General features: G+C 29.2%; 2 protein-coding genes across 7 annotated transcripts; both read right to left on the bottom strand.

Moving 5' to 3' along the window:
• Positions 1 to 308: 308 nt before the first annotated feature.
• msn (serine/threonine-protein kinase msn) lies at positions 309 to 15,449 on the bottom strand. Of its 6 annotated transcripts, none has more exons than XM_089218994.1 (22): positions 14,876 to 15,449; positions 14,666 to 14,731; positions 13,095 to 13,151; positions 12,913 to 12,957; positions 12,408 to 12,840; positions 12,212 to 12,343; positions 11,974 to 12,132; positions 11,641 to 11,889; positions 11,466 to 11,572; positions 11,145 to 11,389; positions 9,297 to 9,334; positions 8,968 to 9,080; positions 5,673 to 6,239; positions 4,184 to 4,279; positions 4,054 to 4,110; positions 3,473 to 3,710; positions 3,187 to 3,398; positions 2,923 to 3,090; positions 2,700 to 2,849; positions 2,521 to 2,631; positions 2,257 to 2,445; positions 309 to 1,153 (listed from the first exon to the last, which is right to left on the bottom strand). In XM_089218994.1, exons 1-22 carry the CDS (start codon positions 14,948 to 14,950, stop codon positions 1,070 to 1,072), a joined length of 3,591 nt encoding a protein of 1,196 aa, XP_089075120.1. In that variant the 5' UTR covers positions 14,951 to 15,449; the 3' UTR covers positions 309 to 1,069. The 6 variants fall into 6 exon arrangements, with proteins under 6 accessions (XP_089075120.1, XP_089075123.1, XP_089075118.1 ...); XM_089218997.1 differs by having other exon boundaries at positions 11,145 to 11,335; XM_089218992.1 differs by having other exon boundaries at positions 11,466 to 11,581; positions 14,876 to 15,448.
• A 1,812-nt stretch (positions 15,450 to 17,261) lies between these two features.
• On the bottom strand, positions 17,262 to 17,975 carry LOC107168195 (uncharacterized). Its single transcript, XM_089218288.1, has 2 exons — positions 17,601 to 17,975; positions 17,262 to 17,435 (listed from the first exon to the last, which is right to left on the bottom strand). The coding sequence occupies exons 1-2, from the start codon at positions 17,973 to 17,975 to the stop codon at positions 17,262 to 17,264; spliced, it is 549 nt and encodes a 182-aa protein (XP_089074414.1).
• Between the last annotated feature and the right edge of the window lie 1,094 nt (positions 17,976 to 19,069).

Here is a 19,069-nt window from a genome sequence, read left to right as displayed (position 1 = left end):
GAACAAGAAAGTTTTTTTTTTTTTGAAAAAAAAACTATTTTTAAAAATGTATCTAAAACACGTATAATTCAATACAAAAATGTAGACACATAAGTAGTAGATGAAGAAAAATGATAAATAGTACAAGATTTGTTTTGCTTTTTTTTGCAAATCAGAATGAAGCACCACAATTTTGTCTAGAGTAATTAGCAATTGTTTTGTGTTCATACAACAAAGTATAAAAAACTAAATTCCTAAAACAATCCATAGAAAAATTACTAATATTATTTTTCGGTAAAAAAAAAAAATAATAATAATAATACTACACATATAAATGTACAATTTATTTTGTTCAGTTGTATAATTTGGATTTAAGAACAATGTAATTGATTTTATAAATATAAAAATTATGGACTAATAATATTGTTTATTTGCAATTTAAACTAATAACAAATTAAAATAAATAATTTAAAGTATAAAATAATTATATATTTATATTGAATAATCATAAATTATCAGTTAACATAAAATAATAAATGTGAGCTTTCAAAACACAAAGAATATACATAATAATGTTTTCTAAGTGACAATTTTATTATATATTGTTTTAAATTTGTTCATAAATTTCTGTTTCACAGCTTAAGCCCATTTGGGAACACTGGGCATCATAGGAAACAATATTAAATGTGTAAAATGGCCTCTAGTGTTTTGATAAAAAAAAATAATAATAATAATAAATCTTATAGTGCACAAGCACATTAATATAAGGTAAAAAACTACATGAAAATTATTAAAAATACATTAGTGTCGAGGATTAATATTTTTCTATATATTTACCACACTTGGTAATCAAGTCTTTTTGTTTTGAAGCAATAATATTATTATATGCATTAACGTATTACAATATAATAAAATTATATAAAGATATAAATTTGTATACATAATATAACTTGGTAATAAATTGTAAGCTGTCACATCATAGATGGTATCCAGATAGTTTGGTCCGTTTTAATATACTTATCGGCCATTATTGTTAATCATCATGTTTTATCATTAATTACAAATTTAAGTTACTCTGATTATAATTGATTTACCAATTGGCCATGCCAGGTTTATTGAGTGTCATGAAATATATCTGACAACATGATCCACCTTTAGCTGACGAAAAGAATACCTGAAAAATAAAAGTTTTTAATTATATTGGCTTAAATAACTTAATGGAATCATCTTAATGCTACCAATATTATCTTAATAGTGATAATTACATAAGAACTTTTTAAAATATTACCATTTTATCATCTTTATACTAAATTATTAAAAAATTAAATACAATGATAAAATATATTCAACCAGAGCCTGATTTAGCGGCTACAATCCAGAGACTTCTACGATATTGTAATTATTGAACAGTAAATAGAGAAAAATGAATTTAGTTTAAATGAATACACGTTAAAAATATAATACATAATATGGGACTTAATTTTTCTATTTTCTATTAAAATTATCATCAAAAACATAATAACATAACGACGCGTTACAGTCGTTGCAGAATCTAGTGGTTGTTGTGCCGTACATGGTTGATCATAAAAATATTATTGAATGCATTACTAAATATAAATGTGGGTCAAGAAATATTATTGTCCGGACGATAAACAACAAATGCTATACCAAAAACAGTTATTCATAATATAAATATCATGTACAAACATAATACAAGTACAATAGCAAATTAATTTTTACACCTTCCAAAAGTTAAAAGTACACAAGATATTAGTAGAGACTATAATTGTTGTTTATTAATTCTAGTGAAGAGTTATAAATTTCTATAAATTTAAGAGCATTATTCAATAATCAAAAAGTGTATTTTCCTGTTTATTTTTTGGGGATCTATTCATATACTACACCCAATGGATATTCCATAAATAAATTCACTAACTGAATTTAGCATTAAATAACAGTACTTTATTCTGTGAGTGTCTAAAAACTATAAATAATTAATCGTAGTGTAGAAATACAATATCTCTTCAATTGCCTTGTTTATTAGCAAAATCAAACAAAACAAATTAGAATGTATTTTTTTGGCTAGAAAAATAAATATAACTATCTTTTATGATCAAAATCAAACAGTAGAGAATAAAATATATAAAACCACAAACCAAATGATTTATTTTGCAATTTCAAAAATCTACTGAGAAATGTTATTTTATACTGAAATTTAATGAATTTATGTCAAAAATAACAGATTTATTATACAGCTGACAAACAAAATTCACATACCTTATCATTTCGTTCACAAAGAAACTTCAACCTCTGTGCTTTTTTGTGCATGAATACACCATCCAAATGACCAGTTTCTACACTTCGTATTTCGATTGCCTTGTTGCCCCAACCCATTATTTGGCCAGTGCCAATATATGCAACTGATGTAGGCATCTCACCCCATTGTAATAATATATTCTTTGATGTCTACAAAATGTCCATAATTAAAAATGATAAAAGCAAACTAAGAACAAACAAAAATTATAAATAATAAATAGGTACCTTTCCATAAGTATTTACATAGACACCCTCATTATCAAAACATAACAGCAATTGTAACCCATTAGAGTTTGGTAACACAACAATACAATGTGGCGCAATAGCTCCTTGAGTCTAGTAATAGTAACAATAAGAATATTAATAAAGGTCATGGCTTTATACCATTAAAAAAAATCACTTACATGTTTAGGTAAATATACATCATACACAGAAGCGGAGTCAAGATCTACAGCATGAAATCCATCAGCTGAACCATAGATCACTTTAAGTCTTGCCCCTTCTTCAATTGTCAAATCGACAAGCAGAGGTCGATGAACAAGGTCTCCAAAAGACTAAAGAAAAGTTTTACAAAATTACACACTATAACTATAAAAATAAATACACACAATAACAATAATATTATACCTTAAAAGCCATAAATTTATGATATGGTTTAGGAGCCCAAGCATAGATCTCTATGCTGTCTTTAAGTGCTATCACCAAGAATTTTATACGTTCATACTTTACAATGCAGAAGTGTACAGCACCTTGTAAATCACCAACATTTATCCAACCATTCCTACGCTCCACTTGCTGCATATGTAACAAAATAAATAGTGAAAATAATAATAAATATGCATAGAAAAACAATGACTATAATTAGCATGTATATGCACACATGTAACTCACCCCATCTGTTCTAAGAATTTTAGATTTCAGCCAAGATAAATAATAGACCCTAACACGATTTTTCTTGCCAGAAACAGTTACTAAAATATTTTGACCTTCCAATACTTCCATTTGTTGAAATCTTCTTCTAGAAATAAGTTGGTACACTTTACCTTGACCACTTCTATCTAACAACATAAGTCCAGTCTCTGTGCCAATCAACAGGTTAACTCCTAAAAACAACAAATATTTTAAATATTCGCAAAACAATGATGTATCTTAAATATACAGAAATGTATTTACAAACCCCATAATGCTGCACAGAGGATTTCAGAATTGAAACGTTTTTTGTATTTACGTATCTCAGGAGTCTCAGATGCTAAATCATGAATCGTTGGTGTAACATTAACATTAACGTGTGACTCACGACGACCCGGTCCTTGTGAACTTGTACTGGTACCTGTACCACCAACTCCAAAGCCAAATGTCAAGAATGAGCGTTGTTTCTGTAGTAAAGAATAAGTTTTTGATATTGCATTTTGGTACTGAAACAAATGAAAAAAAAACATTAGCAATTGTATTTAGATCAACAGATAATAGATAATTAATCAAGTATCTTCTAATACCAACAGCCACTTTTGTAAGCATTATATTTACATTTTACACACATGTTAATAGCTGTTGATAATAAAATCATTAAAATGTAAAATACTTACTTTTAACAAATATGGACATGATGTTTGAGTTAATGATGTTAATGGACATAAAACAAAATCAAATAAGATTAGATATTATTTAAAACAATACTAATTGCACAGTTAAAGAATTAAATGGCAATATTTAAAATAAATTGAAAATTAAATGTTATCTATTAATTCAATAATTTACCTCTTCACTGTTGCTTTTGTCAAGTCTTTGACTAGGAGTACCAGGACTAGATGAAGCCTAGAAAATAAAATAAAGAAACAATGTTAAAACTATGTATAATAAAAATGTTACACTTATCAAACAACAAAACCTGAGAAAGCAGATCTGGTAGAACAGAACTTGTCCTCGAACTTGAACCACCCGATATGTCATGTCTATGGAAATCACTACGGCGTTCATCACGGTTCTACAAGTTCAAATGTATCATCATATTAATTCTATATACATTTATTTCATGTACAACATACATTTTTGTTATGAATTCTGCATTAGTATGGTTACTCAGCGTGTATTAGTTGTGAACAATTTTTAGTGTATATTATGCTCAACCAATTTGAGCTAGTTATTCCGATGAAATATTATCATTTATGCCAACAATTAAAACAAAAATAATTTTAAATACTTACCTCATTTACTATAAATGTATAAATATAAGTTTATGTATACAAATCTATATAAAACTGTTTTTAATTACTAATAATCCTCTCTCTTCATTGTATTAACATTTCAATGTTTTTTTACAACAACTATCATCAATATAAACCTAGATGCCTAACTATTTACAAGGTGCTAATATGTACATAAATCATGCAACACAAACACAACACTTTATCACATGCACACAACACAAACGCATTTTCGTATTAAATATAGCATACACCATTCAAACTTTTTTTTATATAATAGATAAAATTGTATACCATAATTATGGAAAAAACCAATTCCAGTTTAATTTTCGCGCATTCCAAAATAAAAACACGATAGGTATTGGTTTTTAGGTGCATATTTTGTTCTTATTTTCAGAAAATTATTAAGGGATGTGCAATGATATAAACATTAGGTTAAAATTAATGTTTTGAATTTGATTGTAATCAGAAAATGTATGAATTAACTTATATCACTATTAGTAATGAAATTAATACCTATCATAGTACCTATAAGAAATTATAAATTATAAATGTCAATGAGAATTTAAAATGTAACTCAAATTGTGAACAATTAATTTATAAATTTGAGGAATTTATAAATTGAACTTTTCCCAACAAATGAGTAAAACAGGTTTGAAAATTAGATTTTATTTAAGCATTTTAATATTCTGATTCTAATATTGGTATTGAGATAAATGATAGTGAATATTTTTCATATGTAAAATCAAGCATCAAAATAACATATCACAATGAGCGTTAAATTAGATTTGATTTTTTTTTATATCGAAGCACATCACTAACAGTCAGTTAGTATTTGTTTGTACCAAGAATATTGACAGGATAAACTGGTTTAAAGTCATGCAATTTTCACAAATTTCATTGACCACTCACCAGTCATATCACCATAATGTACAAGATTAAAATCATCTAGCACGTTATTGACTCTTTGGACATGATGATCAACAGTGATATCAATGAAATTAAAAAATTACATAAACCTAATAATCCTCTATATATAAGGTGTCTATACACTAAGTACCTATTTATCCTTAGTAGTGATTGAGACACCTGATATGTGTATTATTAGCGACAACGCATATTAAAGTAAAACACATGGCATGAAATATAAACCTTTACTTTTCTATCTCTAACCTGATTATTTTCATTGGAAAATCCATTATCTTGACCATTACTCTTCTTGCTACTATTAGCACTTCCTCGTGAAAACCTGGGATCATTCTCTAAACGCCTGTTTTCTAACAATGGTCTGACAAATCTTTGACGGTTGGTTTGCAATACTATATCACCGTCAGTTCTTTCTCGCCTTGGCCTAGTTGGTTTCCATGGTTTTTTTAATGAATCAGTTCGTTCCAAAGATTTTTTACTAACATCCGAACTTCTTCTTTGCTGAATATCAGATCGTCTTCCATCAAGAAACATGGCAGAATGACGAGATGGTGGTACAAAAAAATCTGTATTCTCTCGTCTGAACACATTGGGTATAAATTTGGAAGGACCAGATGATTCTGAACCATTACGATTATGTTGTGGCATACGTCTAGGTACCGACGATACCTGTTCTTTGGCTTTTTGTTGAGAATTTTTTTCTGCTATATTATTTGATTTATGAAAAAATCGGGCAAAGTCCCAGTCCTTCAGCAATTTTTGTTCATCAATATCTACTTTTCCATCACTTGAACTTGGTTTTTGTTGCGGCAACTGGTGTAGGAATTTTTCAAAATATTAAAACAAAATAATATAATAGGAACCTAATCGTCCACAAGGCTAATCTTGATAATAGAGCTCCAATAAAAACTAATCAATTCATTTGAACAATAGGTAATACAAATAATAATTTATTTGCCCTCTCACATGAACAAATAATTTTATGAAATACCTAACAGTTAAACCCTAATCTTAAAATTGTGTATGAAAAATATTATTTTGGAATTTCTTTTGAATTAACTTAGATGATATTTTAACTAACTCAATACTCAAAGAGTATGAAACTTCTCTTGTAAATCATTGTAGTTTTACAAAATGTAGCTACCTATAAATCATAAATAAAAAATATCATGCAAATATAACTAAGCAAAAATTCAAAAAAAATTCCAAACAAAAATCCAATTACATATTATGAAACAAGAGTATCATGGTGACAGATTTTTAATTTATTTAAATAACAAAATAAAACTTTTGTTTATGTTATATTTAAGAAACATTAAAAATATTAATAATAATGTTTATGATAAGATTTTATTTATAAAAAAAACTAATTTTACTAATCCGAATTGTATTTTGAAGTATTCTTTAAAATATACTTTACAATGATGCATTAAAATTTATGAGTTTTTTGTATGTAAAAACTCACAAAATAAACAAATCATTAGTGAACAGTTGAATAACTGTGATACTTTTGTCATTTATTTAGATCAATCAAAATAAAATGTGACGTTATACATTTTTAATTTTAATGAGAAAACTTGAAAAATCATATTTTTATGATGTGTCACAATTAGCTCATAAGAAAGAATAAATTTATGCTGTAACTATATTGTCTAGAATGCAATGAAATGTTGATAATAAAAACCCTACACCATTAAGCTGAATCCACACACTTAAAACTTATAAGATTTATTCATATAGACTGAATATTTTAATAAAGAAGTAAGTGTTTTATATTATTTTATTGGAAAATATGAGTTTGACAATGGTATCATACATCATTAGTAGGGTTAGGATTTTTATACAATAAAAATATATATAAATATGTAACTTTTATGCACTAAAAAACAGCTGGGTATGCATTAAAAATAGGTACATAAATTTGGAATAAAAAATGTAAATTTATAAAGACGATTTTCCTGTTCAACAGTAAACCAACATATGGTACCGACCTTAACTTAGCATAATTTACAGTTAATGGTTTAACCATCGGTTAACAAAATGTGCTCTCAAATTAATTTACAAAATCTCTTAGTTGGTTAGAACAAGAACTTTTTACTTTAGGCATAACTGAAGAGTGAGTAGACAAAAGTATACAAACAATTTTAGAAGGATTTATAAATCAAATATATTGCATAACACAAAACTCTAAGTATACTCTAATGAATAGTCTAATCACAGTCATAGACTAGATGGCAAATAAATAAAAATTATTAAAGTTCTGTCAAAATATTTGATAATGTTTTAATGGTTCATAGTTTTAATAGAAGTTTTGATTGTCACATTCGACATAAGGGTTATTGGAAATTGTATTTAAGTAAACAACTTTACTCTATATATCTGTATTGAATTATCAGCAATAAATAAATGATAATTTGTTTTGACACAATCAATATAAAATACAGATAATCAAACTCAGATCACATTCAATTAATAAAATAAAAATTACAATAATTTGTAGCACTTTACTATAAAAACGATCAAATAACTCTTAAAAACACAAAAAATACACATATCAACAAAATATGTGCAAAATAAAATTTCGATACTTTGAATATATATATCATGGAACACATTTTTATATAAGAATGGAACTATTAGACAACCTAAAAAAAAAGAAAAATCATAAAAATCCTAACCCTAATTATAAGCCATATATACTTAAGTGCATAAATTAGTATTATAAAAAAATATATATTTTTTCTCTTAGTTTATTAATTATAATAGATAAATAATTAAAAGTAAAAATGAAAAGTATTAAATGTGGACCCAGCTTTAGAATGTATTATTATAAATTTATTAAGATTAGATAAGACATTTTAGAAAAAAAGCATTATATAAGTTACTATAAGTTGTTTGATAGTTGTATACCTTAATATACCTTTTTTAGAAAACTTTGAAGTTAACAGAATAATAATATTTTACAATTGGGAAATAGACATTTACATGGACCAAATTCTACCACCAAAAAAAAAAAAAAAAAACTAGTTGTTTTTACTACTTAAAAAAATACACACTAGATATACAGATACTTTTTTTTAAGCCAAATTACTATTAGTAATTAATTAAGCAAATGAGCTAACTTCAAATTTCAAAAATAATCCTAGAAATATATTTTTATAAAAACTCATAAAATAAAACACTCTAATGGGACATTTTATAAATTAAAAACTAATATTATTAACATTTGCGCAATCAATGCATTTAAATTTAACAAATTTGAATGTTAATTACAATTTAAATGCAATAAACAGATAATGAATAATATAACATTTCATTAAATAATATTACAAATTACTGCCCAAAGAACCTTAAAGGCAAAACCACTAAAATAACATATTTTTCTTTTTCATGCTAAAAAAAATGTCAGAATGTCCCATTCTAAGCTTATATTTTCTAAAAAAAAATGATTTTGATAATGCACTCTATTTAATGTTTACCAAATTGTGAAAAGTGTAATGTGGTGTGCATTAGCTCCTATAAAGCAAATTATAACTCTTACCCTTCTTAATACCAATGTTCTGTCACCGCTTTCTTCTTCATCTGGAGTGGGTGGTAGAGGACGATTAGGCGCGCCACCAGGTCCCATAGCAGAACTAGAACTTGATGATGATCCTAAATATCAAAACAAAATCTCTTAATAATATTTTATTGTTCAATGTGTTTAAAACAATTCAGTGACAAAATTATACTTTAATTCTATTATGACATAGTTATCAAAGTTGAAGAATTATAAACACGATAACATTCAATTATAATCTCTATGATAATTTGAGAAATTAAACAAATAATTAATTTTTTTAAAGATAAATTATACATTAAATAGTATACCTTCTAAATGTAGTCCATTAGGATTTATATCAGCCGGTCTAAACAGTAAAATAAAGTAATTAATGATATATTTATTAAATTATGTTATACAGGGTGCGGCGTAATGGACTCCCATATTTCAAATAATCATTAGCGCGTAATTAAACTGATTAGATTAAAGTGGTTTATTTCGCTAGATTAGATTATTAATAAGGTTTTTAGTCGTCACCATGCCGTGGTCTGGTGAACAACGTGGTTACGTTATTGAGGCATTTTTCAAAAACGCTGAATGTGTGATTGCGACAGAGAGCATTTCGCACTCGGTTCAGTTTGAATCCAAACGAAAGTGTCCCTGATCGGAAAACGATTTTGAATTGGGTACAAAATTTAAGAGCAACGGGATCTGCAATGCCTAAAAAACCGGTTGGACGTCCCAAGTCCGTTAGAATACCGGAAAACATTGCCGCAGTAAGAACATCGATAGAGCAGTCTCCGTCGCATTCTGCTCGGAAACATGCCTCTGCTCTCGGGATATCGGATCGAACGGTTAGGCGAATTTTGCACTGTGATCTTAAATTACACCCATATAAGATTATGGTAACTCAGGAATTAAGTCCAACAGATTGGGGAAAACGAAAAGATTGCTGTAATGCAATCCTTACAGTTGTGCCTCCCAACGGTATTGTGTGGAGTAGCGACGAAGCACATTTCCACATTTCTGGCACAGTGAACAAACAAAATTTTTGTTATTGGGCTGCTGAAAACCCTCTAAAAATACACCAACGACCTATTCATAGTCCTAAAGTAACAGTTTGGTGTGCTTTGTCCTCGGTAGGCATTGTGGGGCCTTATTTTTTTGAAGAGGGTGGTGTTACAGTTACTGTGACTTCCAACCGGTACTGCGAGATGTTGGAGAACTTTTTACGCCCGAAAATCGAAGAGTACGAAAATAATGATGTCTTCTGGTTTCAACAAGATGGGGCCATAGCTCATACAGCCCGTTTTTCTCGTGCTGTATTGCAAAAAATGTTTCCTGGTCGCTTGATCTCCTTAAGGGAAAACATTACATGGCCTCCTCGCTCCCCTGATTTGAGCCCATGTGAATATTTCTTATGGGGATACCTCAAAGCTGAAGTTTTCAAACATCGACCAAGAACCATTGAAGAACTATAAGAGGCCATCCGTCAAGAAATCTCCGCGATTCCACTCGATATGCTGGCGAAAGTGATGGAAAACTTTCGAGAACGGCTCCATATGTGCGTTGCTCGTCAAGGCAATCATTTAGACGATATAATTTTTAAAAAATAATTTTAAAAAAAACCTTATATAATATAGTTTTTAAAAATAACAATTTTTTTTCTTTATCTTGTATCGTTTTTTTTTAATTCACTTTGGAAATGTGGGAGTCCATTATGCCGCACCCTGTACATAGCTCAGATTTTACAGCATTTGCAAATTGTTATAGGGAATACAGATAAAAATAGCAGAAATGAGCTATAAATTGTATAATATACTAGGTACTCAATAATAGAATGTTTTAATTTGTATTTTTAAGAATCTAGTTTAAAAAAAGTTTGTCATTTATTTTGATTATATTTGAAACTATAAGAAAAATAGTAAATACTTATGTCTCATTCATATTAAAATCTATTTCTAAGTATTTTGGCAAATTGGCCTGTAAACGATTTTGATTCCTTATTGATTGTACAGCTCATATTTAAATATTTTAGTCTAGAATATTCAGACGTACATTTGTACAATTTATTTTTAAATTGCTAACAGAATAAATTTTCATTCAAACTATTTTTTGTCTTTAGGAGGGCATATCATAGCGCTATAAAATCCAATCTATAGTTGTAAGTAACTTACAGAGGTTTAGGTGGATCACTAGCAAGCAATGTTCCATCATTTGGCTTTCTTCTGGGTGGTGCACGGCGAGCATCATGTCTATGAGCTGTGTCATCTTCTTCATCATCATCGTCATCTTCATCTTCATCAGAAGAATCAGACTCGATTATTATTCCTTGTGGTATCACTTTAGCACCGCCATTTTGGTGTACCTGTGACACAGAAATATCTGTCTGTCTTGCTGATGAACCACCTATTTCATTTAACTGAGCAGCCAAAACATCAAAGACCTATATTGTTTGCTCTCTAGTTAAAATGTAAATATTTATCAAATAAGCTTACCATTGGTTGGAATACGTTTGAATTTCGCTGTGGTTGTTGCTGTTGTGGATGAAAGTGCCTATCATCACGTGGTGGTGGCGGAAGAGGTCTAGAAGGTGGGTGAGGATCTGGAACAACTAATGAATCATTGCATTATTTGAAATAAAAGAACAATCAAAATCTATTAATATTATACCAATTAATCTGTGAGGTATTATGGGCGGACGAGACGGAGGACCTGGTTCTGGTATTTCTTCCCGTTCTTTACCATGCTTATCTTTACCATGAGGAGTTAAAGTTCGTCCCTCCTGAATTTGTTGGAAGTTTCTCCTCAATGTATTATCACCAGGAGCTTGAATAATAGATGAATGTTGTTCTCCTGCAATATTATGGTCGTCATCTTCTTCATTTTCCGATCCACTATAGCGATAATCTTCTCTTTCAGCTGAAAATTAATAATATTATTAATTAAATCATAAGATTCAAATTAAATCTTTAAATATTTCAAAATACAACTTAAAATACTTACATTTTTCTTGTTTTCGTTTTTTACACCTATCAATATGATCTTTAAGTTGAATACGAACTTGTCTCTCTGTTGGTTGGTCCCTAATATATGGATGTTTCAAAAGCTGATCTGTATATGGCCTCTGATGATAATCTTTAACCAGCACTGTTTCTATGAAACCTAAGTACAGTAAATACCATGTTATTATTATTTCAATTCAGCCTAAGTAACAGATAATTTTATAAAAAATCAAACTTACCATGAAACTTTTTAGCCCACTTTTTTGATTTCAACCTGGGTGGAGAATTTCGTGGAATTAAGAATAAAGCCCTCATTGGATGAAGATCACACAAAGGTGGTTGAGATTCAGCCATTTCTAATGCAGTAATGCCTAAAAAAAAAATTATCATTTGTAATACATAATTCAATGAAAAATTACATTTTAATTTCCCTACCAAGACTCCACAGATCACTTCTATTATCATATGTAGCATCTGGATTTTCTTCACAAGCAATAACTTCTGGGGCCATCCAGTACGGAGTACCAATAAAAGTATTACGTCGTCCAATTGTCCGATCTAACTGAGCACTGACACCAAAATCAACAAGTTTCACTTCAGCATTATCGGTCAACAAAACGTTTTGACCCTTTATGTCACGATGTATGACCTTATTTGAGTGCAAATAGCTGAGACCGCGTAATATTTCCCTGCATATGTAAGCAATCCATTCTTCTTTAAGTGACTGCCCTTTGGTAGATTTAACCAAATCGGTGACAGATCCAGCCCCGCAATACTCCATCACAAGCCATAATTGATCATCTTTTCCTGGTGGACTTTTTTTAATAAATGCACCATAATATGTAGCAATATTACGATGATTGGAATACTACAAAATATGAACCATTATCCGTTAAGTACTTATAACTTATAACAACATTTATTTTAAATCAAAAATTACTTTTTTCAGAACATTGATTTCCAATTTGATTTCTTCCTCTTCTTCCTTTAAAAAAAAAAAATTTAAAAAATTTAAAAACAACACTTCTTTAATTATGACTACCTATATAATGCAGATTTTTTTTTAAATTTTAAACATCATATTAAAATGATTTTACACAATATATTATACAATATACATACTTCAGTAACATCCATAACTTTAATTGCTGCCAATTGTCCAGTTTTAGTATGTCTTCCCTAAAAAAATAATTTTAAATGTAAAATTAGGTACCTGCTAATTGTTTCCTTAATTTAAGTTCAAAATAATAATTGTTAATGATCTATTAAAATCCAGTTTTAACTATACAATAAATTATTATATTTAAATAATATCTTAAATCAACTACTAATTATTATTATTTTTTTTTTATGGTACCTAAACAATTATAGTATGTACTAATTGAGATATTTATAGGTTACAATTATTTGTAATATTATAAAATTACACAGGTGGTAAGTAATACCAGTAACCAATAATATTAAATTAAGACATTTGTAACATTAATTTTAAATACAATAAGAATATTATAAGTATATGTAAAGGGTAACTGTACTACTAATCTATCCATCAATTTATAATATGTATTATATGACTAAAAATAAAAATTGAACATTTAGTTTATCCTTTCAATATGTTTAAACATTTTTTTTAAATTAAAACAATAGGTATGTTAAGCTCTTATGTCAAGTTTTATAAATAGGACAAATAGGTATGATAATTTTTCATAATTGATATTGATTAATTTCTGGATTAATTCATTCACTCTTTAATGATTATAATATTATATCTATTAATATTAAGTATTTGTTTCAAACAATTTGAAAATATTTTATGGCAAATAGGTATCACTATATGTACATTGAAAATTAACATTACTGATGCATAACACATGTGATGATTCACTTAATTAAATAACATAGGCTGCTCATATAATTGGTCTGATAATAAAAGAGCTATTAGGATGACCTTTATTCAAACAAGGTTCATAAAACTCTCTGGTGTTGAATTTTTAAATGTAAATGAAATATCATAACATTATTAATTGTAATAGTTCTTGTTTGAATAAAATGCATAATTTTGAATATGTATAAGCACATTTGCTCATTGATTACAGACATTCTAAGTCTATGATACACTGTTAATTGTATCAATAAGACTTGCAACGACATTTAGATTGTAATTGAAAAATATTGTAAAATGTCTCAAAGTAACAATAAACCAATTAAAATTTAACTAAGTCAGCAAATAATGACATTACCCGATATGGACAGTACCATCTAACAACAGTAGGCAGAATTAATAATTGTTGATGGACTTTGAAGGGTCAACAATTAATTACACCCAAAATGGCACACCTTCGTCAAACATCAACAACATAGTTTCTTCAAGACTATAGTAAGTTATGTATGGTTTTATACGAAACCAAATAACACAAATAATAATATACCACATGCGGGTTACAGAAACTTTATCAAATCTATCATATTTGTTCAAAAGTGCAATCACTATACACATCAAGATCTCAATGTAATGGGATCTGTCACAGGAGAAAAAACTTTTGCAAGTATATCTGTCAACGACTATCGATTATGGAAAGAAGACAGACCATAGGACAGTACATCAATCGGTATTAAAAATTGGAAGAGTTCAAGCCAATCTAAAACTACAGATCAAGACACAAAGACAGTTGCCTACTTATCGGATCGCTTACCTTGTATACTTGTCCATAGGTTCCATTGCCGACAACTTCAATGAGTTCAAATATGCCAGCCGGATCCTGCAAATAAAAAGCATTTATTATTTATTTGAGGTGCTGCGTTACACATTTGTCGCCAAAAGCTGGCTCTGTTGGTGATACAGAACGACGGGGCGGGGAGGTGGGGGGGGGGGGGGGGTAGGGTGACGGACGACATTTGCTCACCTTTAACGCGTTGAGATCAATGTCGTCCAGCGAACAATTGACGCTTGGTGCCAGGTTGTGAGCCATGTTCAACATGGGTGCGGACAGCAGTTGGTGACTGAATCGGAGAGATCGGACTCTGCGGCGACTGCGGTGGTCGCGCTGTGCGATCCGTCAACGACGATTTCTATCCGTGAGGCCTTCCTCCGCTCCGCGCGCGGCTATTACGCGGTGTTGGTCGGACGTCGGCCGATGTGCATCGCAGTGGGTAGTCGACAGTGGTCGTTGTCGACGTGCTAAAACGGTACACGCGACATGCCGACGGGTTGGCTGGCGCTGTTCGTCGTCGTAGGCCGTAGCTCGTATTGTAGTGTACTACTACTATTATTATTTATTATTATTATTTGTTACTACTCTGTTATTACTATTATTTAGTATTATTATTATTATAACTACTATATATATTATTAATGGTTAACATCGATTGTACATCGGAGGGTCGAAATAATAATAATGAAACGACCGAGAACTGACGAAAAAAAAAATAATAAAAATAACGAAAACAATAACAATCGGGAAACTCCACACCTTTCCCAGAATCACGGATCTCAATTATGGTGACGTCATCTCCTGGACGGGAGGCACGAGTGCACGACAGACTGTGTCGCTGTTATCGGAGAGAATTTCGAACTTCAATTTTGGTCAAATTGACAGACATGATAGCCTACCGTGGTTGAAAACCATAGATAAAATATGGTGGTGATAACTACCGCTGATAATAGATAACATCCACAGTCCACTGACCACGACTCCTTGAATTATTTATTCCATTATTTAATATTTTATATTTATCATTTATTCAACATTACAGTTCTATCATGGTTGTAGTCTATTATAGGAATAATAATATAAATATGATCTAAGCCCTAAAGACCATACCAAAGAGATAATATAATATAATAAACATATTCAAACACAAAATGTCTGTCGTCTGTGGTCTATAGTCTATTCCACGGCTTAAGATAGAATGGTTGCACATCGGGCTATACTACGCAATGTTAGAAGGCGGTATACGAGAGTTCTTATCTAACAAACGAAAAAGTGAACTACTACTAACGCTCTTGGAGGTTGTTAATTGGTACTACAGTATTAAAATATTCCCATTTCCCTCCATAATATTAAATTATTGCATTTTCAATAATAAATATAATATAATTGAGTTAATAAGTAACTCAATTATTATAATCACGATTCACTGATCTCATACTCTATCTATATAATAATTAAATGACAATGTTATGTTTATGTATTATCTTTTAAACGAAATCTCATCACTGTAGTCTGTGTTTGATAATTGGTTTTGTGAATATTCAATTACGTTTATTGCCTTTTTGGTCATTATGCCTAATTATTGTGCAATTCACGAGTCACATTGTGCGTCCAAAAGTCTTTTTGGCGTTCCTAAAGAGGACGAAATAAAAAAACTTTGGGAGGATGCTCTAGGTATTCTATCTTAAGCCGTGGTCTATTCTAGACTGTCGAGTGTGTATCTATTCTGAATAATAGTATTTTTAATCAATGGTACTATGGCAGTACCAAGATTAAAATATTAGATTAAATATAATATAAATTAACTTTTAAGTTTAAAAAGTAAATTGAAGGGTGTTGCTCTGTAACATTTTTTCCAATTTTCATGTTTTTGCAGAATAACGTGCTATGAAGCAATCCCGATATATTTTAAGAATCGAAAAATTCCCAGAATGTTTATATCGCACACAATCATCGTGTATAAACCTAGAAACCGGTGATTATAGTATTATTATTATTATTATTATTATTATTATTATTATTATTATTATTATTATTTTATAGTAGTATAATCCCTGTTTTGTTTTTAGTTGTTCCCGAACACTTTACGAACTGCTACATAGCACGTTATTTCTGCCCACCCTTCAATTGTGAAAAAAATAGCATTTCAGAAAGGAAATCGCGTAAATCTAATTTCAAATAACGAATTTTTTACTACAATTTTTTTTATTTTATTAAAAGAGTAATTATTAATAGATGTAATTTATAGAATATATTATCATACTTTCCCCAAGATAATAATAACTAATAAGAGTCTACTTCTTTTATGATAAATCAGTAACACAACATTTAATGTGTCCTTTTTTTCGTGTGTCTATGATTGGGAGATCGGAGTTACCTAGTCCAGGGATCCTTGAACATCAACTGCCTTGTTTGTCTAGGCGGAAATCTAGCCCTGTGCGAAAGTTAACTATATACCCATAAATATTACATTTTACGCACACAATACTTATTAGTCAATAGTTATTATCGAGGTTATTATAATTTATAACATTTCAATATACTTATCGCCATATTAAGTTAAATTATAATGTATTTACTATTTAACAACAGTATTAATGGTCAATACATTATCCACTTCTACATTATGAATTGATACGCTTTTGGTCGAGACCGTTGAGTTCTTCCCGGTTCCCATTATATCTCGGCGCATTGACTCAAAAAATAGAAACTTCTTCACTTCGTCGTCAATGATTTTTGTTTCGTTGTATTTCTGAACAAGGCACATTTTGAGACATATATATTATTATTATTTACCATATTAATATTATCCCGTAGGTACCTATTAGTGTACAAGTAAAGACGTAAAGTCGTTATATTAAAAAGGGCAAAGAGTCTAATTAATTATTAATACGATTTCAAAACTACAATATCCTACCATATTTTCATAGAATATTCCGCGGTATAAGCCATTACTATTCATGGCTGTTTTTAGTATTTCAATACCATTGTAATAACGTGCAGGTTCTGTGTTTCCAAATTCCAAATTGATTTTTTTCTGCAAAATTTCTTTATTCTTGAATCGATTATTGATTCCAGAACTACGATCATTATTTAAATAATGATGCATTTTTCGTTTCGTTTCATTCTTATCAATTTGAATTACTTCTGCAGTATTTAATGCAGTCATTGAAAGAACAGTAGTAGTGGCGCTCACTGGAATGATACTTCCTCTGCCATTGAGCAAAATATATTCTAAGTACCCAAATATATGATTGACAATACTATTGTACAATTTATAGACTCCTTCCATAATTATAAATTACTTTAACAATTGCAAAATTATCTAAATCCAAAATTATAATTTCTATCGAATTTATTCTACTAATCAATTTTGTAATAGTTATTCGATTTTTCATTATCTGCATAAGAAAATAATGACGCATTTTATTATACCATAAATTATAATTACTGTTGCATAGTAACAATAAATTATAAATGGTAATTTATTAGCAAACATTTTATATGACGTCACTCCCTATTCTCGAATAGGAATCGAGTGTGTTTTCACAATTATTACAATAAAAATATACTGAGGGCCTTAATCGAGATAAAAACTATATTTTCTTTTAAGTTGGATCAAACTACACACAGCGTAAAAAATGTCATCAAGATCGGTCCAGTAATTTCGGAGTTCATCGCAGACTAACACAAGATTTTTATATCTAAAATATTCATATAAATATATATACCTACCTATTATAGTGGCTATTGGCTAGTACCTAAAATCTAATTAAATTGATATAGGCAAAAAACCGCATTATTTAGATTTTAAGTAATTCAATAAGAGTAACACCATCTGATGGATTATTAATAAAAATTATAAACAATGATGACATTTTTTGAACTACCAATTTAGTTAAACTTTAATTTGAAATGTGCCAACCTATAGATTTGCTGAAAAATTATAATTTCACATTGAAATCCCTTGCCATACCTTAAGTATTTTAAGTTTTAAGTTTGGTTGAGCAGAGTGGGTCATAGACTCGGATTAACACTTTCGTAGGTCCTAGGTACCTATTCCCTTTTATTGTAGCCACTCTTTCATCATGCTTTCTTTCGTATTCATCGGCCATTTTAATATTACTACTATTTTAATTTTTAATAATGAACACAAGCCCGGATTAAGACCTTCAGGGGCCCAGGGGCCAATACACCGTTGTGGGCCCCCATCAATAAGCACAATTCTTTAAAATTATAAAAGTAGCTATACAAATATACAATAAAACAAATTTAAACCTTTTTATTTAAATATGATAATAATAATAATAATTAATAAATGATAATATATGATAATTAATGAGAGTACAAATATTAAAAAAAAAAAAATTATTTTAGTACAAATAA

This window comes from Diuraphis noxia, unplaced genomic scaffold (genome assembly GCF_037042655.1).
Source record: "Diuraphis noxia isolate RWA-SAM2 unplaced genomic scaffold, SU_Dnox_SAM2 contig0002, whole genome shotgun sequence".
NCBI lineage: Eukaryota > Metazoa > Arthropoda > Insecta > Hemiptera > Aphididae > Diuraphis > Diuraphis noxia.
Note: the sequence above shows the minus strand (reverse complement) of the source record. Positions and strands in the feature narration are given on the sequence as shown.